General features: G+C 41.5%; 1 protein-coding gene across 1 annotated transcript in view; it reads right to left on the reverse strand.

Annotated features, from left to right (window-relative positions):
* Positions 1-613: 613 nt before the first annotated feature.
* The window catches only part of abtb1 (ankyrin repeat and BTB (POZ) domain containing 1), a 65,024-nt gene continuing 43,029 nt past the window's right edge, over positions 614-22,608 (reverse strand). Inside the window, exons 9-12 of the mRNA XM_072581802.1 lie at positions 20,216-20,314; positions 16,075-16,242; positions 9,914-10,114; positions 614-6,310 (exon numbers count right to left, since the gene is read on the reverse strand). Of these exons, the coding sequence (XP_072437903.1) occupies positions 6,104-6,310; positions 9,914-10,114; positions 16,075-16,242; positions 20,216-20,314 (675 nt within the window). The 3' untranslated portion in view covers positions 614-6,103. The remainder of the gene's footprint in view (positions 6,311-9,913; positions 10,115-16,074; positions 16,243-20,215; positions 20,315-22,608) is intronic.

Raw genomic sequence — 22,608 nt, forward strand, 5'->3', positions numbered from 1 at the left:
CTATAGGTTGGTAGCCTAAACAGTGGGGACTTTAATAGGAACTCCACCTTAGCTCAGTTCTCATCTCTTATACTGTTATTCCATGTACACAGCTATAACTTACAACAGGAAACACTGAATATCGATCAGAAATGATATATGTTTCACCCTCCTATTCTAAAGATGCTGCAACCAACTGTAGTATCTTTATTGTCGTCCTTGCTAACACTTGCAAACCCTCTGCAAGGTGGGAATAAGTCCTGGTATGTTTGGGTCTGAAGCAAACATCCCAAACATCTTTAGGTCAGCAATGAATACCAGTATCCCACAGGCTTTTCTGCAGCAAAACTGACAATATGTGAGTAATGCAGAACTCTGTATTCACTTCACAACTTTAACAAAGAAAAACATCTCAAACCCCAACACATCGAGGAGTGAAACAAAACAAGAAACAGCAGCAAAACGGGTAAATAGAATTCACCAGAAGTTTGGTAAAAAGTGGGATATTGAAGGAGCTTTGAGGGAGAGAGAGAGAGAGAGAGAGAGAGAGAGAGAAGTGGAGAGACAATAGGGTTAAGGAAGGTTTTTTTTAAATGCCTGGAATTAGAGATTATATTGCGACACAAGTCAAAAGCTCTGAAAGGGTATGAAATTTATTAAAAACTGATGGTGCACTCATTAGCTAGTACTTTTCTGATACAATTACATGGTTTCAAAAAAAATCTGGTGGGAACCAAAAGAAACTGGTTGGTGGCACCACTGTCACAGTCTTTGCAAGGTGGGAATTTTACCTTTTCCCAGTTCTGGGGAATGTAGAAATGTTGAAACATTTTAAATCAGCCAAATTTTATTTACTGTCACAAGGCTGACAAATGTCCTTGTTCGCCTACCAGAAATGGTCAATAGTGAGGATTTCAGTGATTTTAAAACATTCCAAGTTTTCTATTGAGGACCAACACAAGGGAGAGAACTAAGGAACATCATCACAAAATACAGGTCGGCCATTTAAGACGGATGAGGAGGGATTTCTTCACTTAGAGGGTGGTGAATCTTTGGAATTCTCAAGAGGGCTGTTAGGATTCAGCCATCCAATATGATAGAGATTTATGGATGTCTGAACATTAACCATATCAAGAGCCACAAACAGAATCAGAAACTGCTGGAAAAACACGTCTGGCAGCATCGGCAGAGACAGAAACTGAGTTAATGTTTCAGGTCCAGTGACCCTTCCTCAGAACTTCACTCTGAAGAAAGGTCATCGAATCAGCAACACTAACTTTGCTTTCACTCCACAGATGCTGCCAGACCTGCTGAGTTTTTACAGCAATTTCAGTTTTTTGTTTCTGATTTCGAGCATCCATGGTTCATTGTTTTTTTGATGGTTTTAAGATATCAAGGGATAAGAGGACAGTGCAGGAAAATGGTATTGAGGTAGGTGATCAGCCATGGGCTTGTGGAATCACAGAAGAGCTGTGCTAGGAACAGAAAAAGGCCAATTGGCCAATTCCTGCGGTGCTTATTATTTTTGATTTCGCTTACCCAGCCCTAGCCTTTGCTCTCATGCTCACTGCTGCTGTCTGAACTTGAGCCAATATTTCTCAAGGCAAACCAGGCATTTTGATGATTCCAGTCTATAGAGGGACAAATATCTGCAAGAACTTGCAAGGGAACACACAATGCTTCACATTCCATTAAAGCAGTATCAAAGACTCCAATCGATAAAGCCGTTTCGGAAATAAACGGCATGCCAGCAACAGTAGAGAAATATAAATACGTTTTACATTCATTCACAGGATATGGGAATCGTTTGCTTTTCCAGCATTTGTTGCCCATCCCTAATTGTTCAAGGTAAGCAATTGATGGTGAGCTGCCTTCTTGAACCACTGCAGTCTGTACGGTGCAGGGACACCCAGAGTGCTGTTCAGGAGGGATTTCCAGCAACAGTGAAGGAATGCAGATACAGTTCCAAGTCAGCATGGTGTCTGACTTGGAGAGGAACGCACAGCTGATGGTGGTTCCTTGTGTGTGCTATCCTTGTTCATTCATGGATAGGGGGTCACAGGTTTGTAAGGCCTTAGTGAGCTGTGGCACTGCATCGCATAGATGGACACACACTGCTGCTACTAAATGTCAGCCGCGAAGGGAGCAAATATTGTGAGATGGGGTGCTAACCAAATGGACTGCTTTGTCTTGGACGTTTTCAACCTTGATTATTGTTGGAGATGCACTTATCCAGGCAAGTGGAGAGTATTGCATCATGTCGCCTATAGATAGGGGTAAGGCTTTGAGAAGGCAGGAGGTGAGTTACTTGCTGCGGAATTTCTAACCCCTGATGTATTCCTGTAGCCACAGTATTTACACGTGTGACCCAGTTCAGTCTCCAGTCAATGGTAATTCCCAGAATATTGACAGTGGGCGATTCAGCGATGGTACAGCCATTGACTGAGCTTAAAACATTTAATTGTAGGGAAGTACACTGATAATATTTACTTGATCGATAATGCAGAACATGAGATCTAATCCCACCACTGTAGCGATTTAGTTATCAAATTAGCCAATACTCTTAAAACTCGATGATCTCATTGAATGGTGGAGGAGGCTCAATGGGCCAAATGGCCTACTACTGCCCCTATGTCTTATAGACTTTAAAAAGGAGGTATCGTCAAAAATAACCACAATGGTAATGCAGGGTTATATAAACAAATACCTTGACAGAAAGAAACCTTTTTATCACTACCACGAATGGCCGATATATGCGACTGCATCTCCACAACGTGCTGGACTCTGGGTTGCCCACCAAGGATAAGGACAGCCCACCATCACCTTCTCAGAAAAGCCACAGACTTCAAAACATACCATAACAGTAAGAAGGAAGATGGAGGAACAGGTTAAATATGAAAGGCAATTCAGGACTGATATCAGGAAGACCCCCCCCACCAACACACAAGGTGAGTATAATTTCATGCCATGTGTTAAACCACCCAGCAGGATCATTATAGATTCTGGCTCTGGGTTGCATCTGATGAGTTTTTGGAGCTGTAGAACACTGGCATAAACATACGGTTGGTGGCAGGTGGGTTCAATTTAAGGTGATGAATTAAAAACATCACACAAGTGTCATAGCTGCCACAACACAGGAGCATGTTTGTAAGTGTGACTTCCTTAGTGTATTGATTCCATTTACTAAATATGTCTAAAGATCACAGAATCTTTACCCCCTCACCCGGACCACCAGTCAGTCCATTGTTTGCAAAGGAAATTTCAGCCATCATACAAATTGTGACATTTAGGGGATCAAACAGACATAATCAATTTAGTCCTTAAATGCCCACTGCATGAATTTGAATCCCCAATGTGGACATAGAATCCCCACAGCGGGGAAGCAGGCCATTCAGCTCATGGGCTCCATACTGACCCTCTGAAGAGCATCCCACTCAGGCCCACCCCATCCCTGGGACCTTGCATTTTCCATGGCTAATCCATCTAGCCTGCACATCCCTGGAAACTCTACAGCATTTCCCATGGCCAATCCACCTAACCAGAGCACCTGGAGGAAACCCACACAGACACGGGGAGAATGTACAAACTCCACATAGACAGTTGCCAGAGGCTGGAATCAAACCCGGGTCCCCGGCATGTGAGGCGGCAGTGATAACCACTGAGCTAACTATGTCACCCCAGTGCCATCCCAAACCGTTTTTACACAAGCCTTTTACAGTCAACAGGCCTCTATCCCATTGTATCACTCAGTCCTTTCAAACTGTGTTAAATGATCAGCAAATGGCTCCCAAAGAGGAAAACAGTTTTTTCATCCAGGAACACATACTTCACAGTTCATGCTGGTAACAACATATTGAATTTATAAATAACTGGGTTTATAACATTCATTTGCATGGAAAGCAGATCACACTACATTTTAAATGTGAAGCTATCCTGGCTTATCCTTGAATTTCATTGCTTGAATTATACCACATATGTAACAAATCTGCACTGAAGTGAACCTGAAGGAAGTACTGAATAATTAAATAAAAGTGCAACAAATGCCTTGATATGTAGTCGGTTATCGATACACTGAAGGAGTCATTCTGATATTTTCAGGAGCTCCAAGTGCATCTGCTGCCAGATGGGCCAAAATAGTTTTATATGCACATAATGTATATATAAAATATATATTATATATGCATAGAGACATTAAATTAGATAAAATAGTGCTATTCTCTAGCTGTTCTGTGATAACAAACAACAATCTTACAGCAATTAATTTCTGGCTTTAAGTATGAATTCACATTTTGTGAAAGATAGACTAAAATTAAACTGCACTGCAATAAGTCTCTAAACACCAATTTTCTTTTTAAAAGAAAAAAGACACAGTCTCATATTTTGAAAGCCCACTCAGAATGGTATCTAAACAGACCAAAACTGCATGCCCTGCAGCTTACTGTCTTGCTGGCTTCCCCAGGGAGGGAATCAATTGTAGCTTTTCTTGGTCCTGCAGTACAGTCAGAGGTTTAACCACTGAGTTGGAGGTTTTAAATCGGGATAGAGACGACAAAAACAGATTTGTATACGAAGGGAAGCAAAGCAGGAAGGCCACTGGTGCCTTTGAGTCAGCCTCATCAGGATAGGCCGGGGACTGGACAGACCTGAAGTTACTTTCCATTCTGATGTTCCCAACTATGATTTTACTGGAACTGGTCCAGAAAAGGCTCTCACACAAAGGTGTGGTGAATAAGTGGGATCCACAGCCAAAACAATGGAAAGCCCAGATGCATTTTTACAGAAACAAACACAGGATGCTGAAGAAACTCAGCAGGTCTGACAGCATCTGCGGTGAGAGAAACAGATTTAACATTTTGCGTTCAGAATGACTTTTGTTTCTCTCTTCACAGATGCTGCCAGACTGGCTGAGTTTCTCTGTGCTTGTTTCAGATTTCCAGCACCTACAGTATTTTTCTTACATTCAAAAGGGAGGCAGAAACTTACTTAGAAAGCAAGAGTATTACAAGGAACAGTAGGAAGTAAAAGGATGGAGCTGCACTGACTGCAAACTGGCAGAATAGGCTCAAATTGCTTACTCTTGGCCCTATGCAAACGTCAGCAGAAAATCGGTGGCAAAGTGCATGACAAAAACATTGTTTATCAGTCTAAGCACAAAATCAACTCAGAGTGGACGGAGCATGGTTCTAAGAGAAAACACTGGGACAATATACCTTCCCCAACCCAGCCATTTAGCTTCTATTAGTTAAGTTGCAAAAGCCTACCTCCAGATTATAAAGTTTGCTACTTCTTCAGGTATTTTTAATATATAGTAATTCTGACTCTAAAACAAGAGTCCCACGGAATCCATGAAAGCACAAAAAGATTAGCCGTGTAGTGTCCCAGTATTAAGACACAGCTCTTCCAGAGTCTGCCCACTGGCCAATAGTCCCGTGACCCTCCTGCCTTGGTTGGTCAATGCATTGGGCCAGTTTGGTACTTATTCTGAAACACATATCTCCTTGGAAGCTTTTAAAAAATAGCAGAGGGCTGGAAACAATGTCTGGAAAAAAAAAATCAGAAAATGTTTGCATACATTCAGCAGGTTAGAAATTGACTGAAGGAAACCCAAAATAACACATTTCCGGTGACACTCAAGATATTCAGCCTAATTCTTCAACAGATATGCTGTGAGTATGCAGCTTTCTCAATTCAAACAATAGTTAAGATTCTTGTTTCATACTATCAGGAATTTAGATTCCAAAATTTGGTGACATTTTAACAGGGTTTCTTTGTGCTTTCTGATAAGTCTGTGGCCAGTTAAGGTACCTGCTAAGAAGCCAGAATTAGCCTGAATGATCCATGCATCAGGGATGGGAAGAATAAGAACTGCTAAGGAATAAGCACTATGTCAGAGGGATGGAGAGCACTTACATGAGCTCCACCTTATTGCTTTAAACCTCCATTCAGTGCAGGCAAACAAAATGGGACACTGTCTCTTGACTAAATGTCCTTCTTTCTTATCATATTAAGATGCAGTCAAGTTCACAAGAAAGTAACCATACTGCCTGGGCAAAGCTCATTCTTCTCAGTGCTGCTCTCCAACATGATCTATGTAACTAGTCACAATGGAAAAGTGATTATTCTCTTAACATTCGAGTTCCAATCTAGCCAAAAGTTCTTCCAAAGCTTGCAGTTTCTGGTTAGCTTCCTCGATGGCACTATAAGTCTGCACATTGCTGGTGACATGGAAACGTATATCATCAACCAGGGGAATGGAGTCAGTCTCCTGTCGGGCCTCGACGGCTGCAGCATCCTCTTTTACCACTTCAGCAAACTCTTCCGACTCCACAAGCTACAACAGGACCAGGAAAACAAAAAGGTGATTAAAACAGATGCAAATCTTCCCAAGTAAAAGCAGGGCTGGAAATACTCATCAGGTCTGACAGCATCTATGGAGAGGGGAACAAGCATTAACATTTGAGATGCAATAGCTTTTATTAGCAAAATGGGAGGGGGGTTCAAAAAAAAAGGGCAGGCATACGAATGGCAAAACCACTGGTGGCTGGATGGGGTGCAGATATGGTCGTGTGGGACAAGCAATAAAAGATGGGTTCAGATGAGGTGTGAACGATAGAATGATGAATGAATATCTCTTGAAAGCAGATAAAGATTTAAGTTGACACATGCATTTGCAAATTTTGCACATTTGTAAATGTTTGCCCTCTCACCATCGCTGTTAAGCTTTGAACTCAGGAAGGCAGTACTCTCATCCCCAAATTCATGGCCCACTGAAGAGTCTTGAGTACATCCAGGCTGATATTTCTAGTCTGGCATTGATTTAGTGGTACACCACCAGAGGTGGTGAATCCTGGTGACACATTAAACTGAGCATATTCTCTCTCACTCACGTGGATATAGAAAATCACCATACCATTATTCAAAGAACAGCAGAGTTCTGGTGAATCCACGTCCTAATAAAAAAATCTTGTCAATCTTAACTTATTTGAGCAGAAAACACTGGAGAAATTCGGGTATCTGGCAGTATCTGTGGAGAGAGAAATAAATTCTAGTTCAAATTCTCTGACTCCAAATGTTCACTCTGTTTCTCTCTCCACAGATACCATCAGATCTGTTGACTTTCTCTAGCACTTTGTTTTTATTTTAGATCTCCCGCACCTGAGTACTTTGCGTTAAAAATTTTCAGCCTGTTCAGCCTGAGAAATGAAATCAACAGTATAAAATGCAGGTCTTTGTAAGTATTAAGTTACATTTTGAACCCAAATAGTTAATAGTTCCAGTTCTGTGTAACTAAGGCACAGCTGGAAGTTCGCACTAAGTCTATTTGACAGTTAATCGGATTGAAAGGTTATAAGGTGTTAGGTAAGTAACAACACAATTTGTGGTGAAAGACATTTCTATTCCGGATCTAAACAGCCCACAAATAAGCATAATTTTCACTTTAAAAGGATACTCCATTTGTACAGCATATTCTGTCGTTAAATAACTTCCAACTATTGCAATAGCGTTTTTAGCAAGCAAACTCAATACTTGGAATAATACTTTATAAATGTAATGTTAGTGCCAAGCAAGTGCAATATACCCATCCAATTAACTACCTGATGCCATGCCAGATCATAATGAAGACTGAATATACAATAAGCCAGTCACTGTAACTAGCCTCAGCTTCCCAAGAGACACAAGCCTTGTAGTGACAAGCATAATGAATGGAATATTTAGGTTGATCAGTGAATATAGAATATGAAGAGGTAACTGCAAAGTTTACAAAGCTCAAACAAGGTTAGAGACTGGAAGAAGATCTGGCCTTTTGCTGTATAAATAGTAGTATCATCTGCTTTTTGATGGACCAGGCAAGAGTTTGGTTTGGGGTCCTTATAGCAATGAAGTTGTAAGTATAAATGACAGGGCCAGAAATGTATAAATGGAACAGATGACAAGACAAGTAGCTCATTATGGGTCAGTTGGCAATTTTACAATGGAACTGAATCAATACCCCTGTTGAGTTCTTATGTTTTGAGCCACAATTTATGTAATCATGCATGGATTGTGGTAAGTCTGTGGTTGTTTTTGAGTGAAAAAGGTTTTTTTTCCCCTTCATCCAGGCATATTTGCTGAGAAGGAACGTAAGCTCCTCCAATGCCTCAATTAATACTGTTCTTTCACTGAATACTAATGCAGAACGTATTAACTTTTATTATCAAGCTTGAGACGACTCAATATGTGGCCGAGGATCTTAGGGCTGCAGACCTGCATTCCCAGCCTCTCCAAGGATGGAAAAGGTACTTGGGTGCAGCACCAAGCCAACCCAAGGTTTGCAGCTCCATATCGATTTAGCTGGTATTCATAGTCAGAAAACCAACCCTGGCCACTCAGATCGCAGAAGCATGGTAGGGTAGAGAAATTATGTACATAATATATTTGAAAATATCAGAAATAGGTCTTAGGTTCAGGACTGAAGACAAATTTACAACACTCAAATATGGCAATAACAAGCAGAGTAAGACAGACAGTTGAGACCAGGAAAGGTGATGGGGTTGAAATTGAGACAAATGAGGCCAAATGATCATCTTCATTTGGATGCATCTTTTGACCTTCCTTAATAGATGAAACAAGACTGCCTAACTAATTAACACAGCATTTCTCTATTCCTTTCTATCACAAATCAGACTGCTGCTACATCATAAACATCTGAAAAAACTTAATATGACTGAAACGTTCACAAAGTTTTCCCAGGTTAAGCAACAAAACAACATACAGCAAAAAGACAGATTACATTACAACAAATGATCAACAAGTAAATTAATCAAAAATTATTTCCAAGTCTCTCACTATCCTGACTTCGATATAGGTCCTGCAAATGCCATTGGATCAGTACCCTGAAATTGGCAACCCAATGCATTCCTGTGCTTTCATGATTGCAATGGTTCAAGTAGAAGATCAACACCAAAGATAATCAAGAAGTTCCAAAACGTTCTTTTAGCATGCCTAAACACTGAAGTCTTATACTATCAATGCACGCATCTTTCAATTCCTGTCCTCTCAATCATCTCTTCAACCCGTTCACACTTCAAATGCCCTTTCCTTGGTAACTCTTCCACAAATCGACTGCCTTTGGGTGAAGAAGTTCCAGCTGACTCCCACTTTCTCACTCCTGCCTATGTCCTTGACAGCTCCAATCCTTCACCACAATGAATAATTCACATGGAGGAAGTTTAATTGCTCTAACAATCTCCACCTAAAGCCCCTGCGAAAGGATTTCCTGCAAGAGAAAATAAGCACAATTTCCTTAATCAGTGCAGATAATGAAACCCTCACCACCCCAACGATCAGAACTAGCTGGAAGGTTTAACTCTTAAAAGGAAAATAAGGTTTGCGATCAGAACTATCCACTGTGCTGGGTATTCAGTATAGTTGGGGTCTGACCAGCACCTTATACTTCAATCTTATAAAGCAACTAATTTAAAAAATGGTATTTAAGTGAAGCTTTGTTTATAACTATTTGTTTAAACATATATTTTAGAGTTGTCAAACACTATTCATTCTCACAACATCAATTTCTCAATCCTTTCATTTCCCATGTTTGTTTTCAGCGGCCAAAACAGAAATTGCTGAAAAAGCTCAGCACATTTGGCAACATCTGTGAAGAGAAACCTGAGTTAACGTTTCGGGTTTCTGGTGACTCAATGGACCTGAAACTTTAACTTTGACTTCTCTTCACAAATGCTGCTAGACCTGCTGAGCTTTTCCAGCAATTTCTAATTTTCTGATTTACAGCATCCACAGTTCTTTCAGTTTTTATTTTGTTTCCAGTGGGCCCCATGGTGTGAGTTACTCTGATTAGTTTGGATCAGCAGGTCAGAGATACTTGCCTGCATCTCCTGGGATTATGTAAAGTTAGGTATCACATGTGACATTACCAGTCCAAAATAAAAATCACCTTTTCTATGATTTTAGCCATATACTCCGTGCACTGGTCTTCAAGTCGGGAAAGCCTGAAGAGCTTTGCAGTCTTCCAAATGTTGACTACACTGTCCTCAGTCAGCATTGTTACAAGGGTCTTTCCACACAACCTCTTCAAGCCTGGCAGAAGATACATGTCAGCTACGCACAGCACCTCATAGACATTTTCTGGCGATAACTGTAAGCAAGAGAAAGTAAAAGAAAACGCTGTTTTTACTCCAGTCAAGGTTCTGTAACACAATACGTTTTGCAGTTTGTTTATCCTTTCTTCCCTTTTTGAAGGCTTCAGCTATCTACTGTCGTATGGAGCCACAGATGACATTAATGCCCAAGTGGTGTTCTTTGACAGCAAGAGGTACCTCGTTTAGAGAACTATTGTGCGCTGGGAACTAGTCTGGGACTGTTTGTAATCATTTGAGCAGCACATGCCATAAGAGAGGGTACTCCACACTGCCCTCTATCTTTCACAATCCAAGGAAGGTCCTTACATTAAAAGGGAACTGCAGTTTTGAAAAGCAATTAAGCTGAAACCTATGGCAAGCATCTTTTAAACAACTGAACAAACAGTAATCAAAGGGGGAGTTGCAAATGATTTAGAGCTGAGGGGCTGTTTAGATGCAGCTCTGATTGGCCATAAGAAGTTGACTGCTCTTTGGACGAGTGACCAGTTATCAATGACAGTGACCTTTTGCCTGTCAATGATGGTGTGCTTGGTTTTCTGGTAACGGAACAGCTTGGAGCTGGGAACAAGTTAAAAACAGAAAAGTTCAAGTGTTCCCCAGCTCAGGATTGAACTTTCTGCTCTGTGCAGTCAAACCCATTATAAATCTGAAGAAAACCAGTTTCTCTTTCTTCAACACTTCATACAGTCATCGAGATATACAACACAAAACAGAGCCTTCTGTCCAACTCGACCATGCCGACCAGATATCCCAACCCAATCTAGTCCCATTTGCCAGCACCTGCCTCATATCCCTCCAAACCCTTCCTATTCATATACCCATCCAAATGCCTTTTAAATATTGCAATTGTACCAGCCTCCACCACATCCTCTGGCAGGTCATTCCTTACACGTACCACCCTCTGTGTGAAAAGGTTGCCCCTTAGGTCTCTTATATCTTTCCCTCTCACCTTAAACCTATGCCCTCAAGTTCTGGACTCCCCCATCCCGGGCAAAAGACTTTGGCTATTTACCCTATCCTTGCCTCTCATTATTTTATAAACCTGTCAAGTCACCCCTCAGCCTCCAACGCTCCAGGGAAAACAGCCCCAGCCTATTCAACCTCTCCCTATAGCTCAAATCCTCCAACCTTGGCAACATCCTTTTAAATCTTTTCTGAACCCTTTCAAGTATCACAACATCCTTCCAATAGGAAGGAGACCAGAACTGCATGTAATATTCCAACAGTGGCCTAACCAATGTCCTGTACAGCCACAACATGACCTCCCAACTCCTGTATGCAATACTCTGACCAATAAAGGAAAGCATACCAAATGCATTCTTCACTATTCTATCTACCGGCAACACTACTTTCAAGGAGCTATGAACATGCACTCCAAGGTCTAGCTATAATTTTAATCGGTAAGTCAGAGGTGGAATTCCGCCATAATAGCATTGTGGGTCAACCCACAAAAAGGTGGACTGCAGTGGTTCAAGCGGCAGCTCACCAACACCTTCTCAAGGGCAACTAGGGGCAGGCAATAAATGCTGGCTAGCACCCAGATTGCCAAAGTGATTAAATAAATAAATGAACAAATAAATAAATAAAAAGCAAACCAGCCAAAAGAACACGGATCATCTCAGCAACAGAGCCTGGGAATAAAGACCACTGAACTGGCTTTCCAGTTTTCCCTCCACCAACAGCCTAATTTTCCCGGTGTGTGCAAGGATGATCTTATGAGGGGACTAGAGTTTTAATTAGTACAGGTAGTTCTCCTATGATGTGGTAGTTGCGTTCCTGTACAACTAGGAGAAAGTGAAGACTGCAGATGCTGGATGCTGGAGACCAGAGTTGAAAAGTGTGGTGCTGGAAAAGCGCAGCAGGCCAGGCAGCACTCAAGGAGCAGGAGTGTTCCTGTACAACACCATGTTATAGAAAACTGCACAATATAAATAATGGGGCTTATGGAAAAAACAGGGCTAGAGGTGAGCTGCTAAAAATATCAGTAAAAATCAACACAAAAATAATAGCCTAACAACTGATAGCACAGTCTAAATAAACCTTTAAATCATATTTTAATGAAATGTAACAGTACATTTAACACTAAAATCATTGACAATAGCACTGTACCTTTCACGAACCACTTCACCAGAAGGCGCAGGAATAACTGACCACACAATGCTAGTGTGGAAGTCTAGTCCTCCTCAAGATTCTTCCCCAGTTCAAAATAAAATTCCTTCTAAATGTAGACTACAATTCCCAGTTTCAAGCTAAGTTTCAAGGCTTGCAGAGCTGATTGCATTCCTGTTTTAGCTGCACACACTGATTTTGCAGACAGAGGACCGTGAGGCTGCATTTTGCTGTTCAGCTAAGTACCGGGGATGGAATCGTGGAACAGCGAACGGGAGATTGCGTTGTAATTAAAAAATCTGCAAGTCACCAATCGTGTCTCGGCCAAATCATGTTGTAGGAGAACTACCTGGACTGTTACATGCTGACAGTTTATACCTGTTTACCTGTAGTTAGTGTCTAACTACATGCAATAAATAGTAATGCCTGTTCAATACAGAAACCTGGTCTGTGCTTTCCATGAACCAGAGTGTGTGAAAGTTGGGGAAATTGAGGAACTTTGCTTACTTTATAAAATCTTTAACTTTTGTGATGACTCTGGGAAAATGGGTGGGGTCTTGGCTTTCAGTGCACTATCCCAGTGAGACATAACAAAAGCAGGTACGGAATGGACCTTACATCACTGTGGAATGGGTGTGGTAGTGTAGAATATAAAACTAAATTAGAAGGTCAATTACAAGGTCATTTCCACTTGTCAAGCATTATGAAACTGAATTTAGTCAACTTGATTAATTTGTGGACTAGCTAGAGAGAATGACCATGAAAGTTGCAGCCTTCCAAAAAAAAAGACAAGTTGACTAAATGTCCTTCACTTGTAACGTCTGAGACAAAATCTACTTGACTTTGGCAGATTAGCCCATCGCCTGAAAAATCCTTTTTTGTTTAGAAAGATACACTTTTGTGAATTTTGGCATGACAGCTGTTTTCAAAGCTAGGTCAATGACCTGGGTGACCTTGACTGGGCCATCACTCTCAAGAGCATCCTAGATTTACTGACATAATTAAAATGCATAAGGTGATTGGTATTCTCAATGAAGTCCCTTCAGCAGCCTCCCTCCAATTATGTAGCATCTGCAAAGTGTTTATTTTATTCAGTTATGAAATATGGACATCACTAGTCTGGACAACATTTACTGCTCAACCTAAATGACTCGAAAGAATAGTCGTGAGCTGCCTTTGTGAACAGTTCCAGTCGTGTGGTGTGGATACATGGTACAGTGTGGTTAGGGAAGGAATTCCAGTACTTTGACCATGTGATAGTGGAGTTTAAGTCCAAGTCAGGATCACATAAGACTTGGAGAGAAACCAAGCATCACTGCATTAGTTCTTCCAGGTGGCAGAGGTCACAGATTTGGAAGATGCTCTCAGAGGGGTCTTGGTGACTTGCTGCAGTTCATTTTGTAGACAGTATACACTGCTGCCACTGTGCATCAGTGGTCAAGGAAGAGAACGTCAGAAGTGGTGCCAAGTAACAAATCTCCTTGACAGCGTTGAGCTTCAAGCATTTTTAGAGCATCATCCTCTATGCTGGGAATGGAAGTAGTAATATGCTTCCCCCAAAAATGACTGGTTTTACTTCCTCTGCATCCAGCCTCAAGTACTCACCTGCCCCAGTTAAGCAGGTGTACCTTCTGTGTTTCTAGTACTGCCCTACATGCGTCCAATCAGTAGGCAAGCTCTCTTCTTCCCTTTCCCTCCTCTCTCTCTCTCTCTCTCACACACACACACACATACACACACACATTAGTAGAATGCTCTCTTTCCCCAATCTATAGAATAGAATATTTATAGAATTCTACAGAATCCCTACAATGTAGAAACAGACCATTTGACCAGTTCACACCGACCCTCCGAAGAGTATCCCACCCAGACCTGTTCCCCCTACCCTATTTACTTTACATTTCTCCTCACCTACACAGCTCTGAACATTATGGGCAATTTAGCACGGCCAATTCACCCAACCTGCATAGTTTTGGATTGTGAGAGGAAATCAGAGCACCCAGAGGAAACCCATGCAGACACGAGGAGAATGTGCAAACTCCACACAGTCACCTGAGGCTGGAATTGAACCCAGGACCCTGGTGCTGTGAGGCAGCAGTGCTAACCACTGAGCCACAGTGGTGCCCCACAATGTGGATGCTGGGGTGAATGAAGAGTGATAACATTTTTCCTAGATAAAGTCACAGAAGGATATGGAGCAAAGGTGGGTAAAAGGATTTCACCAACCATCTGAGTAAAGGCAGGAATAAACCTGGAGGGAGTGAATGGGTTTCTTCTTTTCCCACTTCTTTATGAGGCATACCACTGCAAACTTTCAAACTGGTATCCTGTATATCTGAAGTTGGGCATTCTTAGGATACAATTTTAATTTGTACTTGCATTGATCTAATTCTTTTTGTAGCTGCAAATTAATAAGAAGGATTTGCTGATGTTAATTGGTTCCTTAGAGTGACTGATACTGTTTTAATAAATGGGAATTGGGTCTCAAGTCAGGTCAAGTGCTGTAAACAGGCAATATATTCTAGTTCTCAATTTGAAAGCTCACTTGGGAGACTCTAAAATCTGCTTTGAAGTTCACAATGCAATATTGCTACCTAGTGGAAAATTCAAATCCTACACCCTGAAAGTACCACATTTCCAATACGGAAAAGTAAGCTTGCTGCACCTGTTTATCTAGGGGACACAGAACCTGTCTATTTTCTTCCTGCTCCCTGGTTTATGGCCATGTTCAGATCCTTGCAAACGGTCTACAGTGTAGCCACTATTACATTCCCAAACCAGGTCAAAATTGAGGGAAAAGCTTTTAATTATAATGTTGTTTTAAATGTTGTTAATTCTGAGGACTGTGAATAATCAATTGTTCTCAAAAAATGAAATGCCTCCAGAGAATACACTGACATCCTTAGGATGCATCACTGGCTTACCCTGAAGTGTACTTACTGTTATGCAAGTCAAATCTATGCACAGTAAGATCCCACAAAGGGCAAATGATGAACTGCCAATTAATCTGGGTTTGACGATTTGGTTAAGGAAGAGATGTTGGTCAGTACATTGGAAGAGCTATCTGCTCCTCTTTCATTTTCACCTGAGCAAGCAGGTGGAGATTCAATCAAATACTTCATCCAAAGGAGAGCGCAGGAGTCTGAGCTGGGATTACCTGCTGAAATCCTGGAGATGGATACATAACTACAACCTTCAGACTAATCAGACAAAGTGTTTGCAACTGAGGCAAGCTCAGAGACCAGACAAGAATACAGGAAGGAGACTGACAGCTCAATGGCATGGTGTAAAGACTACAATCACTCCCGCAATGTCGGCAAAATGAAGGAGCTGGTCATTGACTTCAGAAAGTGGAGAGGAGGACAAGCCCCCTGTCTGCATCAATGTGCTGACATGGAAGTGGTCAAGAACTTCAAGTTTCTAGGAGTAAATATCACCTACAATCTATCCTGGTCCATCCACATTGACACTACAGGCAAGAAAGCACACCAACGCCTCTACTGCCTCACAAGGATAAGGAAATTCAGCATGTCCACAACGACACTTACCAATTTTTATAGATGCACTATGGAAAGCATCCTCTCTGGATACGTCTCAACTTGATATTGGCAACTCCTCTGCCCAAGACTGCTCGAAATTACAGAGAGCTGCAAATACACCCCAGTCCATCACGAAAATCAGCCTTCCATCTATTGACTCTGTCTATACTTCCCACTGCCTCAGGAAAGCAGCCAACATAATCAAAAGGCCCCCCCCCCCCCACCAATCCCCCACCCCCCCCCACCAATCCCCCACCTTGACCTCATAGCCAGAAAACATTTCTGCTGATTTCTGCACCGAATCTTACCTCAGTATCGTCACTGTAGATATAGTAAAGGACTCGGATGAAGATGTCCTCAGTCATGTTGTGGAGGGTCACCATGGGAATACTGGGTTGACTCTGAAGTTCCTCACTTTCGGAGAAATGATCCTGCAGCAGGGCTCTGAAATAATCACTACGACTGCAAAAAAATGCCTACAAGGGACAAAGACAAGATATCAACATCAACCTTACACAATCAGAGAGCTGTTGTGTTACCAACACAGGTGGTGATTCTTCCCATCATGTTTGTGCCAACTCTTCGCTAAAGAGCCTGCCTTGCTCTCCCTGCCATACATTATGCGTTTTTGGGGAAAAGAGTGAACAAGGTTGAACTTCCTGATGCAGCTGAGAGCCTGCGAGATTTTAAGTGGTTTGCAAGATGGAGGACGAGGAGAAGCATTCACTGTCAATGCACTCTTTGCAAAAAGTGAAATCATTGGACACAGGCTGCCTCCTGTCTGGCAACCGCAATGACATTTTAGCTGCAGTTTCCAACTCCAATTGTCACTAAAATCACACTGGGGGCCTGCTCTGTGTTTGCCAGCGCCCCTCCTGCCAATGCTCTCCCAGGCTGAAATTGCAAGGAGAGGCAGATGCATTGGGGAAACATCAACCACTGTAACACAGTGCTAAGACTGTCAATGGAGTGGACTGAAAATTCAATTCATTTTTAAATTAAACCGACTCAATCTTGCCTTTCAAAATAAAAACGGGCGATGTGAAAAATAAAACAATGAGCTCAAAGAGGAAGTGTGAAGGACTGTAAGGTCGGAGTTTCCTTTGATAATAATGCTATTCATTCAGAACGTACAATGTTTCGTGCTGCAATGCAGGGGCTTGTTGACAGTAATGGAACACTTGGCAGGTCCTGCTGTCAGGGGAATAAATATCTGGGACTATGTTAAATATTGGCCACACGAACTCTCAGCAGTCCTACACGTTCTGACCCAAGGGCAAGATAACAACGCCTGAGGCAGTGCAGACATTGTCAGACAAACAATCAAAGCATTGCACTCAGATGTGGAGAAAGTGAGGATTGCAGATGCTGGAGATCAGAATGGAGAGCGTGGCACTGGAAAAGCACAGCAGTTCAGGCAGCATCCGAGGAGCAGGATAATTCCTGATGAAGGGCTTATGCCCGAAATGTCGATTCTCCTGATCCTTGGATACTTCCGGACCTGCTGTACTTTTCCAGCACCACACTCTCGACTTTGCACCCAGATGTGCATAAGGACATATGCTTCCACTGAACTCATGGGTTGAGCTGGTTTAGCTCGGCTGGTTTTGAATGGTAATTTCTTTAACAAATATGGTAAAGTCGGTTGCACTTAGTTTCACAATAAAAACTGAAGGAACTGCGGATGCTGTAACTCAGGAACAAAAACGGAAGTTGCTGGAAAACCTCAGCAGGTCTGGCAGCATCTGTGAAGAAAAGTCAGAGTTCATGTTTCAGGTCCGTTGACCTTTCCTCAGAAAAGGTTAAAGAAACCTGAAATGTTAACTAATTTTTCTTCACAGATGCTGCCAGACCTGCTGAGGTTTTCCAACAACAACTACATTTAGTTTCACATTATTTATGCTTTTGTTTCGCTTAAATAAATATTTTTAAAGACTTCATGAAATGCAGGGGTCGCTGGCTGAGCCAGTATTTTCTTGCCCATCCCTTTTGTACTGGAGTTGAAAGTGAGGTGGTAATGGTCAGCTGCCTTCTTGAACCACTGCTGTCCACCTGGTGCAGGTAAATCCAAACAGCTGGTATGGAATGAGTTCCAGGATTCTAACTCAACAACAGTGACTTCTTTCCAAATCAGGATGGGGAGTGACTTGGAGAGGAACGTGGAGGTGCTAGTGTTCCCATGTAGCTCCTGCCCTGGTTCTTCCAGATAGTAATAGAAATCGATTTGGAAAGTGCTGTCGAAGGAACCTTGGTGAATTTCTGTACGGCTTCTTCTAGATGGTGGACACTGTTGCTACTGAATGTCGGTGGTGGAGGGTCTGAATGTTTGCAGATGCAATGCCAATAGATTGCTTTGTTCTGGATAGTGTTGAGTTTCTGGAATGTTGTTGGACCTACAGCAAGTGGGTTGGGTTTTACGTTACACATTTGTGCCTTGCAGATGGTGGACACATTTTGGGGAGTCAGGTAGCGTGTTACTCACTGCAAGATTCCTAGCCTCTGACTTGCCCTTATAGCCAAAGTATTTTTATGCAGCTGGAGCAGTTCAGTTTCTGGTCGATGGTAGTCGATAATGGAGGATTCAGTGGTGGTGACATCAGTGAATGTCAAGGAGCGAAGGTTAGATCCTTTAATTGATACTTTAACCTGACTTTTTATACTAATGTGCTGGTCATTATTGTTGATATTTGTGAAGTCCTCTCTTCCAGTGAGTTGCTTACTTGCCCCTGACTAGATGTAGCAGGATGGTAGAACTTAAATCTGATCCAATGGCTGCCAAATCCCTTAGCCCTGTCTGACAGTTGTAGCTTGTATTACTTGGCACATAAGTAGCTTTTTCTTGTAGCCTCACCAGATTATTTTAGGTTTCCTTGGTGCTGCTCCTGGCATGCCATCATGCACTCTTCACTGAACTAGGGGTGATTCCCTGACTTGATGGTACTGTAATGATAGAGTGGCAGAAATTCTGGGCCATGAGATTGCAGATAGTGCTGGAGGTACAATTCTGCTGCTTCTAATGGCCCACAGCACATAACAGATGCCCAGTCTCGAGTTGCTAGATTTGTTTAAAATTTGTCCCATTTAGCATGGTGATAGTGCCACACAGCATGACAGAGTATTCTTAATGTGAAGATGGATTTTTGCCTGCACAAGATCTGTGCGGTCACTCTTACCAATACTGTCAAGAACAGATATATCTGCAGCAGGCAGACTGAAGAAGATATGTTATTTCTTCTTGTTGGTTCTCTCACCAACTGCCACAGATGTTCCTTCTCCAAGGAAAGATACATTGGCATGGGAAGCAGTCCAGGAAAGGTTCAGCTAGCTAATCCCAGGCATAGAGGCACTGTCTTATCAGGAGAAATCAGTTCAGCCTTCTTGGAATTTGTAAGGATGAGAGATAACCTATTGAAACACATAATATTCTTAGGAGACTTGACAGGGTAGATGCAGAAAGGTTGTTTCTCCTTTTGGGAGACTAGGACCTGAAGGAACTCATTTACAGAAATGAGTGGGAACTTCACTCAGAGGGGAGTGAGTCTGTGGAATTCTTTACCACAGAGAGCTGTTGAGACTGGGTCATGAAGTTAAGAAATTTATCTAAGCCTTGTATAATCAGTAAGGGAATCAAGGGTTAGGGGAAGGACAAGAAAGTGGAGTTGAGGATTATCAGGTTAGCCGCGATCTCACTGAATGGTGAGTCAGACATGTTGAGCTGAAGGGCCCCATTCTGTTTCTAAGCCTTGTGGTCTTGGTGGAATTTTTAGGATACCTGATGTGTTATAACCAAATAAGAATGCTTGGTCTAGGTAACAATGAGCTTTCCCATTCCCTATTTCAAAGACAAATATCTCACTCAGCTCAGGGTGCATCTGGGAGAATACTACGTACCAGGCTGTGGCATTGCACAAATCTCTTGACTTAGCTGAAAAGAAAGCACATTACCTGATGTGCTCCCAGGTGACTTCAAAATTATAATGTTTTTGATGTAGATTTTCTCATCTTAGACAACATAAACTCATAACTTGCTTTATATATTTTTTTAAAACTTGGTACAGAAATAAGCATAATTAAGTGAGGCACACTACATGCTAAAACAGTTAAGTCTGACATACGCCCGAAGTAATTTCAAGTAACATCTTGGAAAAGAATCAAACATTACAGCTCGAACAATTTTTTTTTAAAAAAAGTTAAAAATCACAATACCAGGTTATAGTCCAACAGGTTTGTTTGGAAGCACTAGCTTTCAGAGCTCTGCTCCTTCATTAGGTACAACCTGATAAAGGTGCAGCACTCTGAAAGCTAGTGCTTCCAAACAAATCTGTTGGACTATAACCTGGTGTTGTATGATTTTTGACTTTGTACACCCCCAGTCCAACACCGGCATCTCCAAATCATTTTTTTTTTTAAAAACCTGGTTACGAATAGGCATTTTCAGATTTTGCATACCTTGTGGCACAAGAAGATATAACCTTCGACTCGAAAACTCAAATCAGCATAACTGCTAAAGTTATCAGTACTGTCGAAAGGCAGCTCACCAAAACCAACCTGGGGTAGGAAAAGATCAACATTATTTCTTTACGAGAGAAAGAAAAACACTGATGCTATTTTTCAATCAAGGGAAATACAATATTGAAAATGGGCGTAGGACAATTTGCAAGGGAAGCTTCTCTTACCAGCAAGAGTTAATCCCTCTACACTACACCACCAACTAAGCTGTTTCACAATCATACACACTGGTACATCTTACGATCAAACATTGTCACAATTCTAAAAATATTAAGTGCCTCACCATGAGCAAGATTCAGTTCAGTTCATTTCAATGGGGAAGAAAAAACATTTCAAATATTTTGATGGCCTTGAAACAATTCAAATTTCAACTCATTTTCTAGAACTATAGATTGCTCTTTATTATGCTGCTGGCTTAGAATCCTTCCAGGGCTATTCTATTCCTGACACAGTTACAATTTCTTTGTTAAAACTTTACTTCTTTTCTATCACCTGTATCTAAATATATCAATCTAGAATTATAAACCCATGTTGACACTTCCCAACGTAACAATGCTATGGTTTTAAGAGGTTATTGTAACCTGTTTTTTTTTGGAGAGACATTTTAAGGCAGAGGTACTGAGCAGTCTATCAGAGTTATTAGAGTAAACAGCTTGAGAGGCCTTGGGTTTTTTAAATTTGGAACAATAGAAGCAGCCTGAATGGGTGTGGTCAAGCTCCAACAGAACCAGGGCTTTTAGTTTTAGCTTTGAAGAAGTGGAAGCTGTTTTTCCCCCCCTCTCAGTTACAGCCATAAGCTGGGGATTCTCGTCCTGCTACTGGAGCTGTATGCGAGACAATCTGTTTTCTGAATTTGACTTTTGCCAAGAGTGTATGTTTATGGGATGTTAATATATTGGAACATTTAATTATAGTTAATTTATCGACTATTCTGTTAAGTTTTCCAATAGAGTTGTTATTCAATTCGTCCTTTGCTGTATTTTAACTATAGAGGATAAATAAAGTATGCTTAGCTTGACCAATCGAATCGCATCAGGAATGCAACACCTTACGTTTACCTTTAAAATAATGTTAGGCCCTACACTATGTTCTGAATATTTTGAGGGGGTTTGGTCTGGTCCACAACACCAATTGGATAATTTCCAGTCATCACACCCTTTACAGCAGATTCTATTATTTTCTCTCCTACTGCCATCAGGTTAACAGCTCTGCCGTTCCTGGCTTTTCCCTCCCTCCTTCTTTAAAGGGTGGGGTTATGTTTGCAACCATCCAGCCTGCAAACACCATTTCAAATTCTATTGAATTTGTAATACGTCCACCAATGCAGCCAACGCCCTTACAGCCACCTCTTTTAATACACTGATACAGAGATCATCAGCTCTGTGTTCCAACCCTTTGGGGTAGCACACCATAAATTGAGTTCAGCTATTCCCAGAGGTCAGTTAGCTTAGTTGGTTGGACAGCTAGTTTGCAATGCAGTTTCATTCCTGCACTGGCTGAGGTTACCATGAAGACTCTTCTTTTCAACCTCCCCCCTCGCCTGAGACCTGGAGACCCTCAGATAAAACCACTACCAATCATTTTTCTCTCTCTCTCTCTCATGTGAGAGCAGCCTAATAGTTTGGTCAGACTTTACCCTTTATTCCCCAAGTTGTACCAAATATTAACGATTTATCTAAAAGGTATGTCGAGTGTTAAGAATATAGAAGTAGGAAACGTTGCTGCAACTGTTCGAGGCATTGAGCGGTGTGTATAATTTTGGCCCCCTTAGTTGAGGGATGTAGTTGCATTGGAGCATTTCAAAGAAGGTTCACTAGATTGATTCCAGAGGTGAGGAGTATGTCTCATGAAGAGAGATTGAGTAGTTTAGGCTGATTCTCTCTGGAGTTTAGAAAATTGAGAGAAGTCAGCATTCAAGTAGCGTTCTTTTAAGTTTTTGAATTGTAAAAAGTTCTGTTATAGCAGTTTAGGAATAATTTTGCAGAGCACATTGTAATCTTTACTCATACATCCCTATATATTCATGAATCATTCATTTTTTGATTGGGGAAACCGAAGAATGATACTGCACAGAAAGAGGTCACTGAGCTGAGCAGGTCTCTTTGAAAGAACCATCCATTTAGTTGCACAACTATATCTTCCTCATAGCCATGCAAAGTTATTATGATTTTTTCAATTCCATTTCCAAAATGATTATGGAACAAGTTTCTACTGACCTTTCACACAGTTCATTCGAGATGGTCACAAGTCACTGGGTTGGAAAAGATGATTCGCATCCCCTCACCCTCTGGTTCATCTATAAACCATCCTCCATGTGTGGTCTCCAGCTACAG

This window comes from Chiloscyllium punctatum, chromosome 12, assembly GCF_047496795.1.
Source record: "Chiloscyllium punctatum isolate Juve2018m chromosome 12, sChiPun1.3, whole genome shotgun sequence".
Taxonomy (NCBI): domain Eukaryota; kingdom Metazoa; phylum Chordata; class Chondrichthyes; order Orectolobiformes; family Hemiscylliidae; genus Chiloscyllium; species Chiloscyllium punctatum.